General features: G+C 40.7%; 1 protein-coding gene and 1 non-coding gene across 7 annotated transcripts in view; both read left to right on the top strand.

The window, feature by feature from the left end:
- LOC137996836 (dystrophin-like) overlaps positions 1-25,000 on the top strand; it is a 97,624-nt gene that overhangs the window by 20,163 nt on the left and 52,461 nt on the right. For 4 of the 6 annotated variants that reach the window (XM_068842434.1, XM_068842435.1, XM_068842433.1 and 1 more), the window contains exons 11-27: positions 473-688; positions 2,452-2,633; positions 3,338-3,482; positions 5,001-5,167; positions 6,340-6,502; positions 7,420-7,602; positions 8,452-8,613; positions 9,403-9,735; positions 10,325-10,648; positions 11,192-11,368; positions 12,617-12,871; positions 14,004-14,330; positions 14,825-15,145; positions 16,014-16,130; positions 17,069-17,251; positions 18,024-18,344; positions 22,352-22,525. In XM_068842434.1, the coding sequence (XP_068698535.1) occupies positions 473-688; positions 2,452-2,633; positions 3,338-3,482; positions 5,001-5,167; positions 6,340-6,502; positions 7,420-7,602; positions 8,452-8,613; positions 9,403-9,735; positions 10,325-10,648; positions 11,192-11,368; positions 12,617-12,871; positions 14,004-14,330; positions 14,825-15,145; positions 16,014-16,130; positions 17,069-17,251; positions 18,024-18,344; positions 22,352-22,525 (3,750 nt within the window). The remainder of the gene's footprint in view (positions 1-472; positions 689-2,451; positions 2,634-3,337; positions 3,483-5,000; positions 5,168-6,339; positions 6,503-7,419; positions 7,603-8,451; positions 8,614-9,402; positions 9,736-10,324; positions 10,649-11,191; positions 11,369-12,616; positions 12,872-14,003; positions 14,331-14,824; positions 15,146-16,013; positions 16,131-17,068; positions 17,252-18,023; positions 18,345-22,351; positions 22,526-25,000) is intronic. The other 2 variants (XM_068842438.1, XM_068842437.1) reach the window with 1 other exon arrangement.
- Trnai-gau (transfer RNA isoleucine (anticodon GAU)) lies at positions 2,052-2,124 on the top strand. The gene has a single exon. It is a non-coding gene; the product is annotated as a tRNA-Ile (tRNA).

The following is a 25,000-nucleotide window of genomic DNA, read 5'->3' as shown; positions in this document are numbered from 1 at the left end:
CCGTGGTCCTTACAATAACAGTGGAGACAAAGCTGGTTGATTAGCTCGTGCTGTGACCTATTAGCTCGATCCAGCTAGCAAAGAGCTAGCACATTTATGACCGACTCTTGTACTGGGAATTGGAGTGGGACGAATTGCCCTGAAAATTTTTGGAGTGCGACGAATTCCGTGCCTTGTTGGTTTGGTGGGACGTTTTGTTGGTTCTTAACCTCTCACATGATATGCTATCGAACAAATGATTCGATTGTATCTTGTCTTCTTGGATAAGGATCATAAACTGTAGCCTCCTCCCCAAACACATGACTCGTCTCGTCCATAATAGTTTACGACGTTAGAGAACCCTCAGTGTTCAGAAAAAATATATATGAAAAAGTGTAGTGTGGCTTAGCTTATGTAAGACTCTCTTATTCTCCGACCATTGACTTCTCAAAATGCATAATAAACAAATTTTAACAAGGAAATTAATTTGTAGGTTGAGCGTTCTCAGGAAGCAGATAGGCCTGATTCCATTGTGAGCGAGACCAGCAGTGTACGTGATTCTGTAGGCTCATTCAAGGAGTGGGAAGATTACAATACAGCTCTGCAGGATGTGTTGAATTGGCTGTCTAAAGCCGAGAGGACTCTAGAGTCACAGGAACGCATATCGGATGATGTGGATGCCGTGAAAAAGCAATTTCATGGACACGAGGTGGATACATGCATCGTTTTATTATAACAATTTAAACTAGGAGTTTGAGAAACGACGACGCGACGGCTGCGGCAACGACAACCGCACAAAGCAGGATGACTGGTCCCGAGGGAAAAGGAAAGGAAAGGATCTTTATTTAAGTGTCTAGTCGATTTAGCGCTGGAGCACTAATTGGGGACACTGTAAACTGAAATTAACTATCTACGCAATCAAGTCAAATGTTGGTTTTTGAGGAAAGGGGAAACCGGAGTACCCGGAGAAAACCTCTCGGTGCAGAGTAGGGAACCAACAAACTCAACCCACATATGAAACCGAGTCGAGGAATCGAACCCGGGCCACATTGGTGGGAGGCGAGTGCTCTCACCACTGCGCCATCCCTACACAGTTCATTTTGTTTCCCGAGAATCGCAGTGTTTCCCCGAGGCGCAGCCGAGGGAAACATTGAGATTGGAGGGAAACAAAATGAACTGTTTCCCGAGGGACCAGTCATAAAGTGATTTGTTATATAGCACAAAACGAAAAACGTACAACGGCAGTAGCAACGGTGGTCGTTGGTCAACATTCGCGGGTAACAGTGCACTGTTACCCTCTGACGTCATAGATTTTGCACTGTTGCCCGCTCAGAGACTTTTGGCGGGAACCAGTTTTATTGTTAGATGTCATGTGACCTTGAAGTTACCAATGAGAGTGCGCGCTCTCCTCAGCTATATAACATTATTGGTTAAAAAAGGAAAAATAGTCGAGCTGCACGTGCTGCACGAATTTCCGTGCATTTCTTTGCCGTACTACACAGAACAACAATGTGAAATCACTAAATTTTAGGTTTGGACGACAACGTGAGCAAACAACAATGAACAATAAGTTGTTTTCAACCAACCTCTAGGGACACCAATAACACTAGAGAAATGTACAATGTACGACGTCTGGTGGACGAACAAAAGAAGCCAATGAGAGTTCTTTTGTTTTCGTCCACCAGCATGGCGGCGGTGACGTCACGTCAAAACTTTCTATTCCCTTTCTAGTTTTACTTTAAACCCGTTCATTCCCATCCATTTACAGGATAGTTCGCCTGTATTGTTCAACGTCACGGTAAAAAAGACGGAATAATCGCGAAATACTTGCGGTAGCGCTAAGGTATATTTTGGAGTGACGTTTTTGTTTACGTAACGTTGCGGTCGTCCTTGCTTTAACTCCCTAACGAGAAGCGCAGTACGGTTAAGTTCCGCAAGGGAGAAAACCAGGAGAAAAAAGACCTAGAAAAAGAAGAAATGAAGAAAACAAGGAGCCGTTAATTATCGTTGTACCCGCCAAAAACGAACATTAGAACATTAGAACCCACAAATGACCAGCTCCCAACGTCTGTGGCTTCATAGCTTAGTTGGTTAGAGCGTCGCACCGATATCGCGAGGTCACGGGTTCAAACCCCGTTGAAGTCCTGAATTTTTCAGGCTTCTTTACGCAATTGCGCAAATTGCGTTCATAACTGCGAAGATCACAGCTTCACTTGAGTTAATTATCATATCTCTCTATACATGTACCTTCGAATAAAGCAAGAGAAAACAACCTTAAAAAAGCGGGTTGTAGAACTTGGCCCACTGAATTTCCCAATCATAGCATTCGTACTATCTGAAATATATCATAATGTTCATGCAACCCATGGAGAAGATTTCAAATAAATTATTTAGGCAGAATCAGCTATTTTTTCCTAACATCATTGTTGATTCATTTTGCGTTGTCAAACTTGTGTTTGTTCTTGTTTTCAGGACTTCATGATGGAGTTGACGTCACACCAGACCGAGGTGGGCGCTGTGCTGGAGTTTGGCAACCAGCTGATCAGCGAGGGGCTTGTGAACGAAAAAGAAGAAAGTGATATTCGAGAACAGATGATCTCACTGAATGATAGATGGGAAGGGCTGAGGATGGCGGCCATGGACCGGCAGACAAAGTAGGTCACCTTAGTGGATATTAGGCTATGAGCAAGTTCTTCATTCCGAGAACCGCGAGCACAGTAATAGGACATTTCCGAGTTCATGTTTGCCTCATCTTCAAAGCGAGTCTAAGTGCGAAGTTTTCCTTAGGAAAATAGACCAATTGGGCTAATTCAATGTTGTACCCAATTCAAAGCTCTCGGGCTTGAGATTGCATGACATTGAAGCATTCACGTTTAAATGATATGGAAATACCTGGAACAAAACGTTTTATTCCCAAAAGATTTGAATTGGGTACAACATTGAGTTAACCGAATTGGTCTATCAGTTTTCATTCATATGTAAAGTAGAACTAATTATCATCACAAAAACTTCACACTTTGACTCGCTTTGAAGAGGAGGCAGGCATGAACTCGGAAACGGGCTATTGCGGGGAATCGGAGGCTCGATGACAGTAAGCATATAACGAACGCAACGCTGTGTTTGTTTGAACATTTGTGGTCAGTGACGAACAAACTCAATTAGCTAGTATCAAAAATACCATAATACTCTTTGTTTGACCCTCCAAAATTTTGCATATGCATTTTTTCCAGTTTCTCTTGGGACCATTGTAAGTCCCAAGAGAGAATAAAAACAGTGCTTATGCAAAATTTTGGAGGGACAAATAAAGAGTGTTATGGTATTTTCAACTCTGGCTAATTACCGGATTTGTGTCTCGCAGGCTTCATGTGCAGCTGATGGATCTCCAACAGAAGCAGATTGATGAACTTGCTGATTGGCTGACAGTTGCAGAGCAGAGAATCAACAGCTCTGAAGTAATTGGCTCTGACCTCGATACCGTGCGGCACCAAGTCGAGGATCACAAGGTGCCAGTTTCTGTAGTTGCTAAAGGCACACCCTCAACCGACAGGCTTTTCGACCGTTTGTTTTTGTTATGGAAATTCGCATTGCTTATCGTAGCGATCTAATTAGATGAATTTCATCTTTGGTGGTATTTTCATGTTTGAAAATTATAACGCGGCACGCAATGCCTGAAGGTTGAAGGTGCGAAGACTAAACCAAGTCGTCGTTGGTAAAATGGGTTGCTTTTGACTGGAATACGAAATTCGACCTGAAGGTTTGGGGCATACACAATGCCCAGATGCCCAGGGCACAGGCTTTCGAATATATAGAACTTCCGGCCGGCTAATAAAGTTACTTCCATTTTCAGCGAACTTCCTAAGGTTCTAAAATCCTGGAACATTTCGTCTAAAATTAACATCAACTGAGACAAGTAATGGGACGAATAACAAAGTAGTTAGGTTCTCTGTGTAAAGGACTCTTATTGAGTTAGGAATCCTGCCTGAATATTATTTGATCGCATTCGAGCCAACTATCGCCAACTGTGAGAATGTAACTTAGGGTTTTCGTTTGAGACCGGACGTTTCGTCCGGTTGTCTACCATTTCAAGTCCGGTACTTTGTCGCCAGACATTTTAGTTTCCTTTTTCTTTGTTTTTTTCCTTTTTGGACTTGATTATGTCAGGAAGCCATGGGCTAAAGAAACACAAGACGCACATAAATCCTTCAAAGCAACAACAAATTACATCGCCTTACTTTACTTACTAAGTATATGTAATCGCATGGGACCGAGGGCAATTAATAATTGATTAATTTCTCGTGTATTTTCGCGACTCGGGCATTTTTGTGAAAATACAAGTGAAATTAATATTTTAATTGCACGAAGGCACAAAAATTATTGAGGGAAGCCCGTTCAATGCCGCGGCAAATGACAATCAACACGCTCCCAATCGGTTAAACTTCAATTCAATCAATCGTTGTTGTCAACTGAATTAGCGCTTAAAATGTATTTTAGACGTGGAAAAAAAAGTGGTCTAATCTGGAAGAAGATTCGGTTGTGAATTCGCTTGCTTTGGATAAGTATCTGTTAACCAATCAGGATCAAGTAATTGTGCCTTAGCTCTTGATTGCTCTAAGTGCCCTCGTGACTAAGGAAAAATGCCCTCCGTCTCAGCCAATCAGCATTCAGTATTTTTGCCCCGTATGTGATAAACGGAATATACGATCTGATGGCATTTCATTCTCGCGATAAGTTTAGTTTTCTTGTTTTCTCCAATCTCAAGTTTGCAAACATCATTTCTGAGAGTTTCAGACCTCCATGAGGGTTCGCTCCCAACGTATTTGCAATCGGCCTTTCAATGGAAAATAACCATGTCCGATACTTTCGTTATCAAATCCGGTACTTTGAACAGCTATCGAAAACCCTGGAAGGTTTGACTTGTTTTGCTAAAATACTTTTAACGGAAGCACTTTCAATTTAGAATCAACGTGGTAAAATGGTTTTGAAAAGGCTTTTACCAACGATTATTGTATTGCACGTTGCAGTTTTTCCAGGAAGACCTTGAAAAGCAACAACAACAAGTCAACTCTCTGACGCACATGGTTGTGGTGGTGGATGACAGCAATAACGAAAGTGCTACCGCTGATTTAGAGGAACAACTGGCGGTTCTTGGAGAGCGTTGGTCAAATGTGTGCAAATGGACTGAGCAAAGGTGAGAAATAACTACCGTTATAACGAATATGTGCCAGTGTGGCTAAATAACCCGAAAAGTGGGCGTGCGTGTTAAAGCAGACAGTTTTACTTTTGATATGTGTCTGTTGTGAATTGTCTTTTGTGGTATTTTTGTGGAGCATTCATGCATTAGAGAGTTGAAATTCGGTAAAGTCAAGAGAAAATGAGGGGACAGTGAGGGAGGCTCCCGGTCCAGCCCTTGGGATATGTCATGTCCACGAAAGTTATTTTTAGACGAGCGGAAGTCTTTGTTCTAGCGGAAGTCTGTCTTCCGAGACGTCCGCCAACCTCGGTCTGATGTTTGAAAGAAAATAAATATTCATCAGCCTTCCACGTGCTTCGCCATTTTCTCTTTTCACTAAGAACCTGTGAGCGAGGCAAGACTGCATGCGGACGTCTCGGAAGACAGAGTTCCGCTTGTCTAAAAATAACTTTCGTGGACATGACTATCCCGGCCAACGCCCTGAGCCTCCCTCTCTGTCCCCTCATTTTCTCTTGGTGAAGTTCTCGCGTTTGTAGACTAACAAACAAGTAGCGATGTGGTTCAGTGATGAACGCGCTGTGATGAGCTACGTTATAAACCTTTCCGGAGGTAGCAATCTACGTATTAGTTGGGTTTACTCGCAGGGGTTTCCTACATGACGTCGGTGGCCCCTCGTCTTAAAAAATATAACTTAAACTGACCAGAGTGTAATGTGAAGTGCTAGTTTTTCTACCCCATATGAACCATATGAGCGTTAGCCCTACTAATGGAAATGGGCCCACACAAGGGCAGAGAAAAACTCTGACCAGGGTGGGAAATGAACCCACGACCTTCGGGTTAGATCACCGCTGTTCTACCGACTGAGCTACAAGGTCAGACGGGAGCAGGCCGTGGGAACTGAAGATGTTAAAGTCACGGCAATGAACATGTACAAGTACAAGGAAGGATTACGTTTTTGCAAAAAAACCTAGAAACCTAGCACTTCACATGACACTGTAATCAGTTAAGTCTGTTCAAATATAAGTGCCATACGGCCAACGTTTGCAAAAACGTAATCCTTCCTTAAAAAAAACATGGTTTGTTTCGTAAATTGTCTCGATACTACCCCATGCACTAGATTTGTTATTATGTACATGTGCGCTGGAAGGTTTCGTTGTTTGTCTTCGCAGGTGGACCATGTTACAGAATGTGCTTAAGAGCTGGCAAGAATACAGAGAGGAGGAAAGAAGGCTGTCCAAGTGGCTGGCAGAAAAGGAGGCGCAGATTGAAGACATGAAGCACATTGATCTGGGAGACATTGAGGTTGTCAGGAAGGGACTCAAAATGGTGGTAGTAAGTACTTTTCTCTCTAATCTTCTCCGGCACTAACTGCACTTTTATCAAGTCGACTAAAGAAGCATACTAGTCGTCGTTGGGCTCATACGTGAAGCCCTCTTCTTGAAAAGAGCTTCCAAGGATTGGTCACGTTGTAAGGAGGATATGACTATAACCTCTGACAAAGGGCCGAAATTTCAGCTACCACACAGTTGTCAATTTTCCTTTATCAAGTCGTTTGATACCAAAACATTTTGTGTTTCACTGATCTACCAACGCAGCATCAGTCTCTTTAGAAACCAACCAAACTCGTCGGAAAGCCACCACTCCACTCAAACGCTTTTTGCGTTACCGTAAATAGAGAGTTGAAGATATACGATGTGGACGTCAGTTCAGTACTGTTCCTCACAATTAAGTTTCAGAATACGTACATGTAGTTCGGCTAGTTTGTAGAAGTAGAACGAAGTGCGGGAATAATAGGGAAAGAGCTAAAAAACACGATCTCATCATTTTTAATCACGTTCTCGTTGACCTCGGCGTCGTAGGTCTTAAAAAAGCAATGATCCAATAAACGACTGGACGTTTTTGTACTTGAAGAGGTGGGGGGGGGGGGGATGGTGGGGTTAATTATGTATAAGACTTATATTTAACAGAGCGAAAAGCGTTTATTCATACATACAGCAGCTCTTCACGATTCCTAAACAACGCTTTCCAATTAACGGCCATGGGCTTAGGAATGGCAACAAAACAACCTGGGACTGGTGCAATACAACACTACCTGAAGATTAGAAAACTAAACAAAAACATATAAGAATCCGCTGTATCACAAGCACTGTCAAAGTGTGCAAGAGTATATGCTTCAGCGGTTTTTTCCACGAATTTCAACATATCCTCAGTTGGCGTCTCGTTAAACGAGTCTCTTTGTTTCGTTCCAGGGCATGGAACAAGAAATGGAAGCCCAACAGGCAACCTTTGGAACGTTTAACCTCGCTGCCGAAAAGGTCGCTGAGAACTTGGACGAGAATTCACCTGGTGTAGCGGACATACAGGACAAAATGGAGGAGTTTAACGACCGCTGGAATAAAATAACCACTGAAGTTTCTAATAGAATAACACTGGTGAGCATCACGATAAGATACAAGATCAGTGGGAAATTTGTGAGGGTATTCGAGATATTACGTTTGCAGCCAATCTCAGGATGGTGCTTGTTAAAATAGTTCTTTCGTTATTTTTCCCGTTTAATACTTGCTTGACAGCCGTGGCTACGAAACAAGCAGTAAGCTTAAATCAAAGTTTCAATAGGGCCGTTTATACGAAAGAAAATAAGCCGCGGCTTACATAAGACACGAACACCCCGTATAAATAGTACAAAATCTACGTTCACTGCTTTTTCAAGCCGCGGCTTATCCTGGCTTTGGAGTTTATACTCGTATAAATAGTTCCTTTCGCGTATTATGTACTCCGCGGCCAGAGTAAGCCGCGCCTTATTTTCTCTCGTATAAACGGCCCTAATGTGTTTTGGCAAACATGAAAGCTCATCTTCTTGCCCCTTTGTTGTAAACGTAGTTCTCGTCTTTGAAGTAAACTTTGAGGAGTAGTTAGTAAAGAGCCTATTCGCTCACGTGATCACTGGCCATAGACCGCTTTCACAATGGCGTCCAAATAAAATATTCCTTTCTTTTTATTAACGCTAATAAGCTTTTCTAGCCTCGCTACGACGAGCAAATTTCAAAAGAATATTTGTTTCAAAATGACAAGCATAAAGACAAGAGAATGTAAAGGAGGTCGCCATTTATTAAAGAGGTCTATTTTAAAACTGAAACAAAAGCATACGCCCCCTTCTCTACCATGGCTAGCGAAATTTTCCATTGGAATTATACGGGAGTTGGGTATACGTCTTGAATACCACGTTTCTGTTGATACTCATCCTCATGAATTTTAAATGAGTTCGATGGTATTTTTCTTAGTTGGAAGGTTTTGAGCTCAAGCTGCAACATTTCCATAATGACGTGACCGATAAGACACAATGGATGAATGACACCGAGACTCTGCTCAAGTCACCCACGTTCAACTTGGATGATGAGAACATTTCCAGCGAAAAAAATCAACAGCAGATCGAGCTTGTGGAAGTAGGCGTTTCTTTTTTAAAATTTGTTTCCTTTTTATCAGCCTTTTTGAAATATGTCCAGAAATGTCCCTCATTAGATGCACGCGGATTTGGATAAGCGCTCCCTTGCGCTTCTTCCCAACTTCAACATCACGCGTGTCTCGGAATATAGACAATTAACGTCACAAAGTGTTCGCCATATGCTGCTCCTCAGGTGACGGTAAACAGCTTCACTTACCCTGAGCTAAAAATGGCGCTAATCTTTACCCTTACCTTGTCGTTGGAAATAGGTACAGGCCTCCCAGACCTCCTACATTTTGCACTGTGAAACAATTTTGGTTGTGAATTAACAAAATCAAAATTCTTTATCAGTAAAAGTAGTATTCGCTTACTAATTCTTATTTGGTGAAGCTAATGAACAATTAAAGAAAAATATATAGATATGCATTCTTATGATAAGTGCTTCCTGTGGTTACATCATTCCCGTTCACAGTGGAATCCCTGTGGTGTGTGGAATCTATTTTAGCCCCTATAAAGAGCCTAAATTTGGCAGGAAATGGCTATATTTTCCTATATTTTGAACTAGAACAGCCTATTTTTCCTATCAGATTGTCCAAAAAGTGGCTGGGAGGCCTGTAGATAGCAAAGAACATTTCGTGTTGGATCTCAAAGTTAGGAGTGCATCTAAATGGGTGCCTTTTCGTCTTCTCAAATGGTTACTCTGACTTGACTTGCGTGAGTGAAAAGATTACTAGTAAGTTTAATGCTCAATGTGATGCTTTTTCTTCTTCTCCCTCCCCTCCCTTACTAGTCACTGGACAATGCCAGGAGACAAAGGAAAACAAGCGTAACGTCTCTACAGAAGAAAGGAGAAGAGTTGATTGAACACTGCCGTAGCCAAGGCAACATACCAGTGTCGCTTGAACAAACGCTCAGCAACTTCACAGACCGATGGAATGCCGTGGGTGCTCTAATTGACGACCGCAGACACAAAGCACAGCTGGCGCGTCGAAGGCGTGACGTGCAAGATTTGATGTCTACTCTTGAAGCTGTTTTGAAAGATGTCGAGAGAGTTGTGAGCAGGTTCACCGCGGATGTGCCAGGAAACGAATACGAAATCAAGTCGCAACTTGAGCTCTGTAAGGTAGGTTAATAACGAATCACTTTATGTTAAAATCCCCAATTTTTATTATAGTAGTACTCAGACTATAAGATATTTGTCCCCAAGTGGTAACTTTTTCTTAAAACCTAGATTTCATAATGTATTGAAAATGATTGACTCCTCTACACACGTTTTAGCCCTATTCCAGCCTACGAAATGGCTCTGTTGGCGCACTCTAAGAGCACAGCGGGAAGCCTGCTTGTAACCTTAAATCTATCCTCTTTTACCAACTAAAGGCCTCTAGCTTTTGTCCCGAAAACTGAAGAATATTTTCTAAAACAATGCGTTGAAATCTTAAAGGAGGTGATTTTTACGGGGAAAAAAGCCTCTTTTTCTAGAGAGACTGGCTAAAACGAAATTGAGCAAGTGGAGAGTCCTCGATCTCGAGATCACATCAGGGGTTTTTAACGTCAGATTATCCACAATGGAAGATAAAAATACGTTTTTAGCGACCGAGTGAACGCGGTTATATTCTGGACGGAAGACGCAAACGAAGAAAAAAGTCGCGTTATTAATTGAACTGGAAGTGTAATTCCACTGAGCAGCTTTTTAACAAGCCATTTCATTGCAGCTCAAACTTGATGAACTATCGACGAATGAGGTGTCACTGATCAAAGTCCGTGAACTGTCACGAAATCTGAGCAAGGAGGATCGACACACCTCACACCTCCAAGCTGCCGTTAAGCGCATCGACGACCGCTGGTCCAAAGCTCAGACGACTATCGAAGACAGACAAAAGCAGTTGACGGCAACCCTAGAATCTGGGCCACCAAAGCAGTTTCTTAGCACAATGGACGCGGTGCTACTAAAAATAAAAAATATGGAATCTCAACTGGGTTCGGAATTCCTGATTTCTGACACAGCCTCACTTGAAGAACAGTTGAAAAAGGTCAAGGTGAGGAGGATTAGAGTGATTTTCAATCGACTTTTGCAAAACCAATGGAATACCTTGGGCGCGGTGATGTGTTCATTGCATTACAGGCAGTGCTCCGATTTACCGGAGATTTTTTGTTCGTTTTTATCTCTGCAAAAACGCGTTGCTGTTGTTGACTGAAATGCTTGTGTGTGTGAGAGGTACCACGTGAAAGGATATCTGCGTGGGTATTTGATATTGCGAATCGCAGGCAAGCGGGTAGTTATTCATTGCACACATGCCATTAGGAGAGACAATCCTCTTTGCATCAAAAGGGCCACGTGACTGCAGTGATTCGCCAAGCCACAACAACAGATTGGACACGACCATTGTTGACTGTGTTACTCACATATATTAGATCATTTAGTGTTGTATTTGCAAAAGGCCTTTCTGTAATTTACCCTCAGAAATAATTAATTAAATTTTCCAACAATACTTGTTAGTTAGTATAATTTACATATGTGATTATTGAAAATTATTGTGGTTTCGAAGCTGTTTGGTATTGTCTCTTGTTGTCTCGGGTAGCAATTACAAGTCAATATGGCGGAGCAACAAAAGAACATGGATTATCTCAATAGCACGGGGGACAAGTTCGTGAAATCCCTTCCAAGACAGAAGTCTGAGCAACTCAGATCCAAGCTGGCCGACTTGAATGATAAATGGCGGGATATAAACCTCCACGCAGAAAAACGACAGAATCAAGTGAGAATCTTTGCCGTAAATAGAGTAGTCGAACGAAAGGCTACGTGTGGCCCACACTTTGTCCGTCTTAGATAGGTTGTTGGGGACCTTTACCCTCTGACTCCCAAGCCGGCCTCAACAGGCCATAATTAGTATTTTACTCTATCTAACGCCATAGTATTTTACTCGTCAGTGGGGAACCCCTGGGAGTCAGTGGGTTAATCGCCCGCTGAAAAACTATGTCCCCATTAAGCAAGGATGACGACTCCAGCTATAAGAACGCCACAAAACGAGAGTCTGTACACCCCGCGCGTGCGTTTCATATTTTGGTACGTTGTTGTCGACGTTCCCGCTCAGACAACTGGGAGCTTGAGCAAGTACGACGACGACGACGGCTACGAGAAACCCCCCAAAACAATGGAATTATTGAGCAAAAACAATAGCCGTGCACGCCCGCACGTGCGTTTTACATTTGTGTACATTTCTATGCCGTTTTCGCTCTGACGACGAAGGGATTCCCCAAATTTGAGGTTAGGTGGAGGATGTGAGCACCTGACGATAAGTTTTCAATTTTCTCCTCTAAATATCCACATCATTCTCACCAATTTTACTTCTGGAATATTGACACTCAATTTCCATTCCGAGCGACTTGGAGTAATCTCAAAATTATCGCAGTAACGGGACCCTCGTCGTCTTTCTTACTTAAGGTCCCTAATTACGTGGTATGACCGAAACACCTGTCACTCTTTCCTTGCTAAATGGCTGTCCTCAGGTACTTCATAGGCTTTTAACAACCTCGTAAAAAGTTTAAAGGAGCCGAAACACCGTTTGGCGACTATTTTCACCGGGTTCTTTGCATCTTTGAAATGCAACTAAATACAGCATGTTTCATGATCCGTTCCAGATTTCGTGAAAGGTTGAAAAGTTCTAGAAACAATCCTTGTTTTTACTTATTGCAAACTGGGGCCTTCGTAGCTGTATATATAGTTGAGAAGTGACGTTTTTCTTACCGACGGCGTCCCCAGGGACCGGTTGCTCGAAGCCTGGTTAGCGCTAACCGTTGGTTAAGAGGTATCAAAACCTATACGTTTCCATGGTATTTAACGCTGGTTTAGCGCTAACCATGCTTTCAGCAACCCGGGCCAGTTCTTTAATTAAACTCCACATTTTCAAGTGGCGACGTTTCATGTCGACATGGCCTTCGTCGTCGCTTGAGATTCACTTTGGGAAAGGATGTCGACTTGTGACCGCATTCTTTTTCGTCCATAGGTTGGAAAGGCTGTCAACCAGACACGTCAGTTTACGGAGGAGATGCGAAGCCTGTTTAAGTGGATGGCAGACGCTAACGGTTTTCTCAAGGACCAATCACCAGCTGCAGCAGACCCAGAGACAATGGAAGCTCAGTTAGACCAGAGCGAGGTCAGTTGGTTAGTCCACCTGACGTCTCACAGGTCAACCATACCTAAGGGCTATCAACATCTAACCTCTCCTTACCATACACATACGTTGTCGACCACTGATCAGGTAACGCGTTGAAGACGGATAGGGTTTTCGTTACGCCGCTGTTGTTTCCCTTGCAAAGTGACATTTTAAACCCCTAGCGTTCACGGTGTCTTTGAAAAGTGGTCAGAAATTGCTCTCGTTGTTTAGAGCTTCGGGTTTGCTTTTTCGCACTGTAAATCCACGGTCAAGGGCCAAAACTAAACTGATATTTTGAAAGTTTGAAACAGTAGCAAATCATTTTATTTTTAAACATATAGGCAATAACTTACTAGCAAACTTTGGGTTTCATTTATCACATCTTGAGCTCGGCTCGTAGTAACTACAAAGTAAGCTAGTAGAGAAGGTGTTTTCAAACAAAAGGAAGGGAGTTTGAAACTAGAGGGAAATGCGAGTACTGATGCAAATTTGAGCTTAAGTCGAAATCTTAGTATTTTCGAGTATTTACATTACTCTTCTTTTACTACCTTAACCGTGCGTCATCTATGTAGATCGGGTTATCACTAAAGATTGCGTTGCAAATTCAAGTGTCATTTTGCTAAGGAACGTAGTAGCGTCTCGATTTAACTGTCTGTTTTCTCACATAATCATTTAACATCTATCCGTCATCTGAAACGCTATTTGTGTTTATCAGTTCTACTTACAACAGCACTAATCTACATTGATTCCAGTAATTTCCATTCTAACAATTTGTCGGCACTTGGTTTTTCTAGCCTAACTTCTGTCATTGACTTGTCCCGAGAACTTTTCGGGCGCGAAAAGCCAGTCGTCAAACTGCAATCCGCTTATTTTGAAAAGCTGATCCTTTAACATGTTTTTAATGTAAGAAAACCTAAGAGGATTGCGAAGTTTGATGGCTTAGAAATCGCTCAAGTATGACGCAACCATGCAATAATTGCGCCACCCAAGGCTCGCATTTGATTGGTTATTATAATTTCTGCATTGTAACATGTTCAATGATTAAAATTCAAAGATCATTTATTCCTATTTTCTCCAATAAACGGGGAATCTGTTCTAAGTTTCAAAAATACAAACTCTAACTCTCCCCTCCTCTAAAAAAAGAAAAAAAAAAAAAGAAAGAAAGAATCCCAGACTTCAGGCGTAGCCATTTGTCTGAACCCGCAGTCCATAGTCAATAAATTAGTGATTTCCTTAGGCCCTTCAAGGAGATGTTACCAAGCTTCAACGCAAACTGGACTCGTTGAACGAGACTGGTCCCTACATGATTAGCAAGGCTACTCCGGCATTTGCAGAGAAACTGAGAAAAGATCTGGATGAATTGAATAGTCGTTGGGAAGAGCTTGTTCGCGTGGCGCTCCGAGTTAAAGACAACTTGGTCGCTGCTCTAGAGAAATACCACAAGTTGAGTCACGACTTGAAGGAGATAAGCCATTGGATAATGCAAGTCGAGCGGTCCATTGCTGATTATGACGGTGATATCACCAGTGAGGGAATCACTCGTGAAAAGATGGATCATTACAAGGTATAGCTATGGATTATGTAAGACAAATGCCAACAGTGGAATGAAACACATCCCGTTTACCAATGAAATTGGTGATGCTCTATGAAAACAAGACTATTCCTGCAGATTGCTAAACTTCTTGTTTGAGTTCTTTTTACTTCCCGGAAAGGCTGCGAAGAATGCTCAAATCCCAGTTAGCAATATTCTTTACAAGTCACAAGTCAGTTTCTAACTCTGGGTTTTAGTCGATCACATTCTTGCTGGATACAGTCTTAATTCTCAAGCTCCTAATCTTTGTAAGAATGACATGCTGTCAAAAATATTAGAAATTTTACAACAATGCCCTACATCGCATAGCGATTTCCGGCGTCTGTCATAGTTCTCTAATATTGACTGGTTCTTCGAATCACTGTACTCATACCCCTACAAATGGACAGTCACTTCAGTTCATGTAATCGACGATTATAACTTCCGTTCTCCGACAAGACCAAATTGTTGTGTGCCTTTATTTTTAGGTAATTCAACAGGACATCTCGAAACGAGCTCCGGTTGTGGTGCGTATTAACACCACAGCCAATCAGATGATCGAAAACACCAAACAGGGGAGCTCGGCAGCCCTGCAAGAGAACTTGAAAAAGCTGAACAGTGATTGGAACAGGCTCAAAACCAAGGTTGCACAGCGGCAACACGAGTTCAAGCAGACTCAGTTGGAGCTGGAACAGTTGAACGCATTGATTGATCGCGATTACAAGCTGATGGGAGAGCTGGATCGAGTAGTGGAGAAGAGCTATCACGTACTGGAAGGAACCGAGGGCGAGTTGGACGACGCTTTGCGGGTGCGCAGAAATTTTTATTTACGAGAAGCCCGTGAGTTTTAACTCACAATTTAGATATCTTTCCTCTAAGTTGTCGTTCTTTGAGACCATCGAAATTTAACACGGCTTCTCTCGCTATATATTGTATAAACTTGGTCAATCAATGTCCAATGACCTCGATGCTTCACGGGTGCCTAAGTTACCTTTAGAATTTAGGCGGGAAATAGCAGTCTTTAAATCACTAGAAATTTGATATCCTCGAAACAAGTTGGTAAAGGTAAATGAACTACCGAAAGAAAGATTTTTTTAGCTGACGAAGGGCTAACGCTCGAAACTTGAGCATACAAATCTTTCTCTCGGTGATTTATTTACCTTTATCAAAACGATCATTCAAACTAGGGTTACCTTTTGTTCGTTCCTTGTCATAGGCTCCTTGTTACAGTTGGATCGGTTGTCAAATAAGTGTCTTGAAGTCAGTGACTTTGTCCAATCGCAAAGACTTGGTCAGTCAAATGAACCAATCACACCGTACATGCATTGCGAAGCGCGGGAAAGTACGCATGCGGTCAATTCTTTTTGCTGTTGCTTCTGACTGGGTAAAAAGGCACATGACTTTTTGTGGCCAATCACTAAGCGCAGCAATTTAAAACAATAACAGTAGCGAAATTACTTGAGGGACTCAGTTGTAAAATTCTTCATTCGATAGATCTGCCATGTTATTTTCCTCATTCGAAAGGAACTTAAGTGAACGTCTTAATTCTTCAAGTGATACCACTTGTTTGATATCCCATCATCACTAAATCATCACTTTATTTACTAGTTACTTAGTCAAAACTGGCTGAGAAAAAGACTGCAAGATTCTTATAAGCTTTTATTTGCTTTTCCTTAGAGCCTGAACCGTCACTTGGCAAACATCAGGGAAAGCGGGACAGGCTCGGTTCCCGACCTCGCCAGGCACCTCACAAGCAAGAAAATATCGGTCAGAAAGCAAATGGAACCGTATGAGGTGAAAATTTTAAAATCGTGTTTTTTTTTTTAAATTTAAGAAACAATAATCAGTCTTGGTCGCCTTTGAGGGAGAATAATTCCCGGGAAATCTTGCTTCCAAAATTGTATCCAGGAATATGTTGTGTGCGGGTTTATTACGAACTCATGAAAAGGCAAACTCTCTGTCTTGGGGGTAGCTCAGTTAGGGAAGCACAACATCGGAAAAGCAGAGGTCACGTGTTCCAATCCCATTCAACGCTGAATTTTTCAGGCTTTCCTTTGAATACTGCTCAAGTAACGTTCGTAATCCAGATGAATGTAAAAATCTTTTTAAAATGCTTCTTGCCCCGGGTCATATGTTTGTCTTTTATAAATGTAGCCTTCAAAAGCTCCTTGCATGCACACAAAGGAACAGGGCTGATTTTAGATCCTTCATCACCTTTAAGATAAAATAACTCTCCTGTTTCTTTCTTGTTTGGTTGTTCCCTACCACGCGTGAATCCCCGATTCCGCAAGCGAAGTATCTTTTTCATGCACAATAGGGTAGCTGTGATGGCGTCGTGTTGAAAGCACTTGCCTTCTACAAATGTTACCCAGGTTCAGTTGTTTCTTTTTTGTTCTGCTCTGAGAATTACAGTAAACTTAATTAGTAAGTTTTAAAAAGCGTAAACGCTTTTTTTTTTTTCGCCCTCTTTCAGCGTGCGAAGAAGGTGGTGTCCGATAGCCTGGGGCTAGAGGATTTGCTGCCGGGCAAGTGAATTCTGTTGTTAACTTGCCTCAGGGGAAAGTGATTTTTTTGGCAGGAATTCAAACTACAGAAGAACTGTAATCAATCCTGCTCATCAACTTTTTTTTTTTTTCGGGCTAATTGAAATGACTTTTGGGCTAGTACATGCTAGCTACAACTTGCCCGAATGCCAAGCTCTAAAACTGACTTTCTTTGCACCCTGCCCTCAGGAGCGTGTGTCTGTCGTTCGTGGAAAGGTTGACAAAACCCGACAGGTTCTTGAAGGAGAAATACAGCGACGGCAACAATTGAAAAAAGACTTGGAAACGATACGAGTTTGGGTGGTGAAGATTGAGGTTGTAATCAACTCTAAACTGGCCAAGCACGAGGAGATGGATGAAAGAGAAATCAAGGTACAAAAAGTAGTTGTCGGATAGAGAGTAATTCTATCTTCAGAAAGGAGGAGGAGGATTGCTTCAACATTTCTCAGTTGCCGTGATAACATGTTAAAAGGATACGTTTTTATAACAATTAGTTTTAAAAAATGCTATTCCGTTAGATATACATAGGCTTAAGGCCCGGCTGTTCGATTTTGTCCAACAGCGATGTTGAAACCGTTCGATAGAAGTTGAATCGAGTTTGAGTGACTTTAAAAGCGTTTAAACTTTGTTTTAACAAACATTTAACATTTGTTTTGTTATCACAAATGTTGGCTAAAGTTAATGCAATTTTGCCCCCTCCCCCCCTTCCCAAATGGTTTGGCATGCGCATGCGTACCATGTCCCTATCCATAGTAACAACCATGGCTGCAGCCTTGGACTGAATACCAGACTTCTCGTCAATGTTGATGATGTATTGGATCCGTTTACTCTCCCCAGCAGTCAACATCGTTTAACATCGTTCAACAAAATCGGACGGATCTTAAAGCAAATGTTGAAGCCTTTTTGCCCGAGACCCAAGCGACAATCGGCAGTCGAAGGGCTTCGTTCCTTTTCAATCTACTTTACCCTGGTAAGAAGTAGATCCCATCATCATTTGTCTGTCCCGGAGGGGGAAGACGGCGCCAGAGCCTGTGGTCTTTTATCGAATTTGAGAAGTCCAAGATAGTAGATGTTAGCACTAACTTTTCTTCAAAGATACTTTGCAACGACTTATTGTCACTCTTTCTTTTTTCGTGTTTGTTAGGCTCTAGAGGAAGAGTTTTCAATGAACAAGTCGCTCATGAACACTGTAGCATCTACTTGCCACGAACTGAGTCAAACTCCAAAGGGGTCCGCTTACTTCAAGATGGAGAAAGAATTGGAGCAGGTGCGAACCAAATGGGAGATAATTCAAACCAAGTTTACAAAGCTCAGAGAACAACCGGGTAAGAAACTGGAAGCTGAATTCGACACGCGTCATGGACAGACACTGACCGATTTGGACAAAATCCAGCGCGGAGTGAAGAAGCTCAAACTGGAGTCTTCAGAGCCGAGGAATATCAAGAGTTTGCTGGATAAATGCGTGGTATGTCTTTTGTTAAAGGTTTTTCAAAATAGGCGATCTGCGTGATGGCGTCATTTACTACGAAGACCAGACTGCTTTCAGTTGTTTCTATTGTCAGGCAAATTTAAACAATTGTTTCTTTGTTCCCAGGAGAGAAGAAAATGAATAACAAAGCATTTTGACAAAGCATTCTGGTCTGGTAGTAATGACGTCCTGACCATGCAACTTGCCAATTTGGGCAGAAAATCTTAGCCATGTATAGAACATCCGAAATGGGTTGGCGATATTTTTTTTTCATGTGTTTTTATGGCCAAACATTTCGTTTAGGCTTAAGGCTTTAAAGCTCCTTGTCAAAGTTATTAGCAAACTAAAGTGGCTGAAGGGCCAAAGAATTTCGGAAGCAGAGTTACCACTGTTGATATGTCACGTATACAGCCGTTACGTTATTTTGGGATTCCTGTGATACTCCCGTTTCTTGCCACGCAAATTCTCCCCAATCTCAATGGATGCTCCATGGAAATGTGCATTTGATAATGGCGCTCAAGCTTAGAAAATTGCCTCCAAATCGGCAGCCGAATTTTAACGTTCTTTAAGAAAGCCCTCGTGATCAGACAATGGAAATTTAAAAATGTATATGCGTCGTTTGGTCGCATTTACAATCATATATAATTTATAGCCATGACTGAAACCCCGTGGCTTTTTCGTTTTCGGTCACTTTTCGTTCCAGTCATCAAGCGCTTTACTGTTTTGAAAAAAAAAAACCTTTTTTTTCTAAAAAATGAGTTAAAATGATTAATACCCATTATAATTTTTGCTCAGACTACTATAAGCGGCAAGATTTTATCAGTAAAAATTCTTGTGAAATTTAGTCAGTATGCATATATAACTTGATTTAAACAACTACAAAATCATTTTTCTTAAGAATTCTTTGCAACAGTTGTGGTCCGGCAATAATTTTTTCAGGAATATCCAGGTTTCTTAATTGTATCAGTTTTTCTGATACAACATGTCAGTCATTAGACATGTTTGAACGTCTCAGAGACTAATAATAACTTTTCATTCATGATAATTTTGTTGTGTTTAAAGAAAAATACCGCCGGCAGGATATAGATAACAAACCTTGGAGCATTTTTTTTTCACGGACGAATGATTTCCCCTTGTTTTTCTGTATATACAAGCTATTATTGATTAGATTTGATGATAAAAATTACGGGCAGAAACATACTTATTGAAGACAACGTTTCGGTGTCCTCATGACACCATCATCAGGTCAAATATAATATTTTACAGATAACTCGAAACACCTAGCCTCTAGGGACTTTGAACTTAATCTTGGACATTAATATTCGAGTTATCTGTAAAATATTATATTTGACCTGATGATGGTGTCATGAGGACACCGAAACGTTGTCTTTAATAAGTATGTTTCTGCCCGTAATTTTTAGCATCAAATCCATTACATTATCATGTTTGATAGGAATTATTGATTAGGCCTTTTAAATCCATTGTTTGTTGTAGTCATAAATTTTTATTAAAATTGTTTGTCAATAAATTTGTGTTTAGTACCCGGCAACAAGAAAACACTTAAAACTGTCTTGGATAACTTGATTGAGCTAGTGTAATGGAGTCCTTGCAATTTAAATAGTAAATAATGTGACGCTTTTAATTTTTTTAAATGCATTGGAGCTCTTTATCTCCTAAGAGGCCTCCTGTAGTGAATGATTTGAAGACTGTTTCTGTATTCCTCTAAAGAATTTATCCTTTGATTTGCATGGAGATTGATTCCTCGCTCTACTTTTTGGACAATGTTTTCATCGTTTCGTGATAAAGTACGTTCGGTGGCAGAGGTAATTATACCTGAAAATCTCTTTTTTCTTTCACGATGTGTGCATCACATTTTCATATCAGCGTAATTTTTGTTTCGCGCAGTGCCATTGTACGTAGTAGAAAGGAAAGTGCTATATCGCGGTATTTTGAGTTCTAAGAATTCCTTGTATATTTTGGGTTGTGATTTTCTGAGATCTCAACCAAACGAGGCCATTTACGGAAGATCAAAAAATTGTTCGATAAGGCGCAAGTTCCAGACACTCGCTTAGAATTGACAATCGCTCACTAACTTCAATGATTCGAGGTTCCATTTAGCGTAGCGTAGGGTAGTCTTTTCTTCGCGATATTGGAAAGCTTCGATTACCTATGACCTACCACAAAGACAAAAACATAAGAGCTTGGGATAGCTTAAATTAAAGAGGCTCGAAATAGTTTCTCCTTTTTTCAAACAAATTAACATTTTCTGTCCTTAGAAACAGTTAGGTTAATCATATAAAGACGAAATTTGGCGAGGGTATTAAAGTGCTACTACGACCGAAAAATAATTCTTCTTTTTCTTTGGATTTAAAAACCATGTTAACTAAACACTAAGTGACCCAAGTTTTAAGTTCTGATTTTAAAAAGACACTTGTTTATTTCAACTGGAATTTAGGTATTTATTGGTCCGCCATTACTAACTGTAAAATCTTGAGAGAACTGGGTCAAGGAGAAAATGACGTCAAAGACTCACTGGTTTAAGAATGCATTGCGTGTGTACGTGGCTGAATTAATATGCAGCTCGGGAGTTTCGGGATTCAGATTTTTAAACTCGTGTTTTACATGTATAATAAGTTGCGTTTACACGCTGAAATTTTAAGCTGGCGAGTAAATGACGTCACTTTTCCCTAGATCCAACCCTCTGAGGTCCAATCGGTCAGTTTTGAACGTGAGTAATAACGGACCGTGAAATCCAAACCTTAACCTCAAAATAAACAGCCTCTGGATAAAAATCAAAGCTCAAAATTTTAACAATCAGGTGTTAAGCGAACATGCTTTCAAAATCTGAAGAAAAAAGGAAAATGATTTTTTGATCATTGTAGCGCTTTAAGTACCAATCGTAGATTTCTCACATCACATTTCCTCCAAAATAACGTCGCCATGGCAACGATATAAGGCATTTCTTTGAGCCTTAAAAATCAAGATATTTTGTCTTTTTTTTAAAAACGGGATGGTGAAATCATCAGCGTTACCAGATAATGTTAGAGATAACCTCCAATATATTTAAAATTCAACAAAATCTGTAAGTCAGTTTTTCAGAAAAATCATTTTTTTTTTAAATGTGTATCTATTTTTTTTTTCCCCGTCAATTTTTTTTTTTTTAATTTTGAAACCCAAACCTTTTAAATTAATCTAAGCTAAAATGCAAAAAATGAAAAAAATTAATTCTCCGTAGCTACGTATGGGCAATCATTCTACACAGAACGAGATGTCTGGAGCAAACGTAAAGTTGTTTCTACAGGAGCTTAAACCATCACTAAACGTACAATGCCATTGCATAAAATCACACACCCAAGGATGTCATCTAATGATATTCAAAACTCAAATCCTGGTCTTTGCATGACTTTGACACTCCACGAATTAATATTTCGATAATGATGTTGGATACATCGAAACGTAGGATAACAGTTTTCTTAGACTAAATGATCATACGTGCGCATTGCATAACCATCTTTTACGATCCCGTCTCATAATTACGGAGCTTAAGCAACGACAACGGCGACGGCAACGAGAACGTCATCTCAAAATATAAATTTGCGTTATTTTAATCGCTTCGTGACTATTTCAACGTTTTTAATATGACGAGGGTGTAGTGATTCCTCAAAGATGACACCAGTCGGAACGGCACTCCATTTTAGGAGAGAAAATGAAAATTCATCCTCAAGTGCTGACGTTCTTCATAAAACCAAAAACTTGGCTATTTCACGTTGCTGTTTTGCTGACGACGGCAACGAAATGGACAAAAGTGAAAAACGCACGTGCAGGGCGTGCGAAGCTATTGTTTTTAACCACTAAATATGCAAATTCGTGACGTTCTCGTTGCCGTCGCCGTTGTCGTTGCTTAAGCTCCCTATATAACTTCTTTTCGGAAACGGCCTTCAGTAATTCATGATTTTTTTTTAACATCTCAGTGTTACAACGGAATTATTTTTATTTCTGAACAGTCGTACAAAGATGAGCTGTCTGCTCTCAAAAAGGACTTGGACCAAGTCAGAAAGCTCGGGCATCAGATCATGGATAAAGTGCCGGAGGAAAAGAGGACTGGGGTCGAGAGACGTGTTGAGGAGGTTGTTCACGAACACAGAGAGTTGGAGAGGAAATTGCGAAACAAGGAAGAGGTTTGTTCATAGCTTAGTCCTGAGCTACTATTGTTCGAATTTGAAAAGGAATATTTCTGCATGAATATTCCACTCTTAAGTCTTTGTTTGTTCGTTTGCTGGAATCCTTTAGCGCGCATTAGGAATTTGTTTATAGACTCGTGGGTTAGTCAAATAAGCACCTTGTATACTGTATACACAACATACGGATTATACATAATATGCATATCTTGAATGCACAAGACTTGCCCTTGCCGGTTATCAGTGGTCATTCCCAACTGGTTGTATTTTACGTGTGAATGTCTATGTAGAGAATGACGGAATAGTTCTGCACATAGAAAAAGCTGCTTTCGTTTCTTCGTCATACTTTGAGTCAGGCTGTACCGAAATGACTCGAAACTCATTCCTGTTTTACTCATACGCAGCAGAAGCTGCCAAAAATGACCGCACAAAGTCATTCTCCATTCCTGTTTTTGTTTTTATCAAAATCCTTCGTAATTAAGGGGGAGCTTTAGGATCATCTTCGAGTGGGATGTGATCCCTCTTTTCTCTAGTAGACTGCAAACCAGACAATTAATAACGTGCTCAGTAAGTGTGGTTTAGAAGACTTGAAAGACTGCTTTGCTATTTTGTCGGTGTTCTGGAAAATTAATTTCTCTTATTTTCAAGAATTTGATTATTGCCTCGAGCTCGTCGCCAAAATCATCGTGACCTTTTTAAGTGTGTTTTGAGAGACGCATACTGTCCTGTCCTAGCGATAGCTGGCATGGATACAGAATTCTTGCTGTTTGTCAACTAAGCAATCATATGCTTGCCTCGCAGCTTGTAAATTTAAATGTCATGAATATCCTCGCTTTAAGATTGTCTATTCTGTAAAGGTCTTACCCTTTTCATGTAAGCGAGAAGAAAGTTTTTTCAAAACATCTCATTATGCTAGAGAAGTGGCTACATTTCCATAGCTGTAAATTATAATGGTGAAAAGTTGAAAAATAAACAAAGTTCGAAGTTCAGTTGCTATTTTTACATCAATCGATTTGTAACCACATAACAGTTGGCGCTTCTCCATTCATTGTTTCGTGAAGTCAGAAATTACTCTGAATTTTAATTAACCGAAAACTAAAAGAGAATTTGGCATGAGTCTAATAAGTGGGATGAAGTCAGTTTTTTTAAGAGACGCAATATACTCGACACTTCCTCTCTCTTACGAAAGGTGGCTAAGTGCCACGAGCTGTTACAACTGAACGGTTCAAAGTGGTGGCATTGTCAAGCTTATGGCTTTGTCGTAGCACTCAAGATTCACCCTAATTTGATTCTCACCAGATAAACCGCCACTCCTTAAATTTTGCTTTAAGGCGGTTTTTTAATCGTATTTTCAAATCGGATGCGGAAATTGAGCTTGATAGCGAGCATTTTACGGAATCCTGAAACCCCCAAGCAGTTTAGATTGAACATGCTCGGAAATGTTGTCTTTGGGAGTATCTGTTACATATCTCTTTTGGAGAGGATTAATGACCTCACAGGTCATTTTCTTTGTTCATCTCAAATTTTCCTTTTTTGTGTCTTTTTATTACTTTATCAACTTGTATTTTTAAGCTTAATTTTAAGGTAAAGGGACCAAGGCTACCCATTGACCCCCGCAACCTCCGTCTTTGGAACGCTTAAAGTTTGTCTTCTTGATGGCAACTACGTCTCTTTTATCACTTCGCCTCCAGCTTTTCAGTTCTAGCGTAAAATCTGACATTCGGCATTGTCTGGTTCATCCAAGGCCACGTTGTTATTTTTTTAATCTCATTTTGTGCCCTGCTTCTTTTAAGGATTTCCGGAAAAAGGTAGTAATGTGTCCGATTTCGCTTCCACAATTACACTTATCTGTTGTCAAGGGATAACTGTGAAAACAAACACAACCACGTCAGTTGTGTTTAGTTACTAAATTATTGAAAGCCGGGCCACAAAATTCGTGTCACAAATTACCCTCTTGAAACAAGTGAATTGCGTTCGTGTTCTAGCAAAATAAATGTCTTTCTCTGGACTAAAATCCCCCCTCCCCCATACACTACCCTTGTTGTTGATCTCGTATCACGTACTCGGTCGTTTCAAAGTTGGGAGATGTAAGTGCGAACAAATGGGATTCAAAATACGATATGGGGCTACAGGACTTTGTAAGCCTGATTTGGATCTCTGTTAGAAACTCCCTGCCGACTTTGGAAGTCAACGATCCACGTGGTACATTTGTAAGTTTAACGATGATGATGGTGATGAGATGACGCTGAAGCTGACATTGACAACGACAATGACATTTGACATTTGACATTGGCATTTGACATTGACATTGATATTGACATATGGCAGTGACGTGGACATTAACATTGATATTGACCTTTAAATATTGACATATGAACGAACTGACAGTGACAATGACAGTAATGATATCATATCTTGTATGTTTATTTACCCTTGGATTTTAGAGTAGTTCGATGTAGCTAGTATCTCGGACCA

The sequence above is a fragment of the Montipora foliosa genome, chromosome 3 (genome assembly GCF_036669935.1).
Source record: "Montipora foliosa isolate CH-2021 chromosome 3, ASM3666993v2, whole genome shotgun sequence".
NCBI lineage: Eukaryota > Metazoa > Cnidaria > Anthozoa > Scleractinia > Acroporidae > Montipora > Montipora foliosa.
The sequence above is the reverse complement of the archived record's forward strand: the minus strand, read 5'-3'. Positions and strand labels throughout refer to the sequence as shown.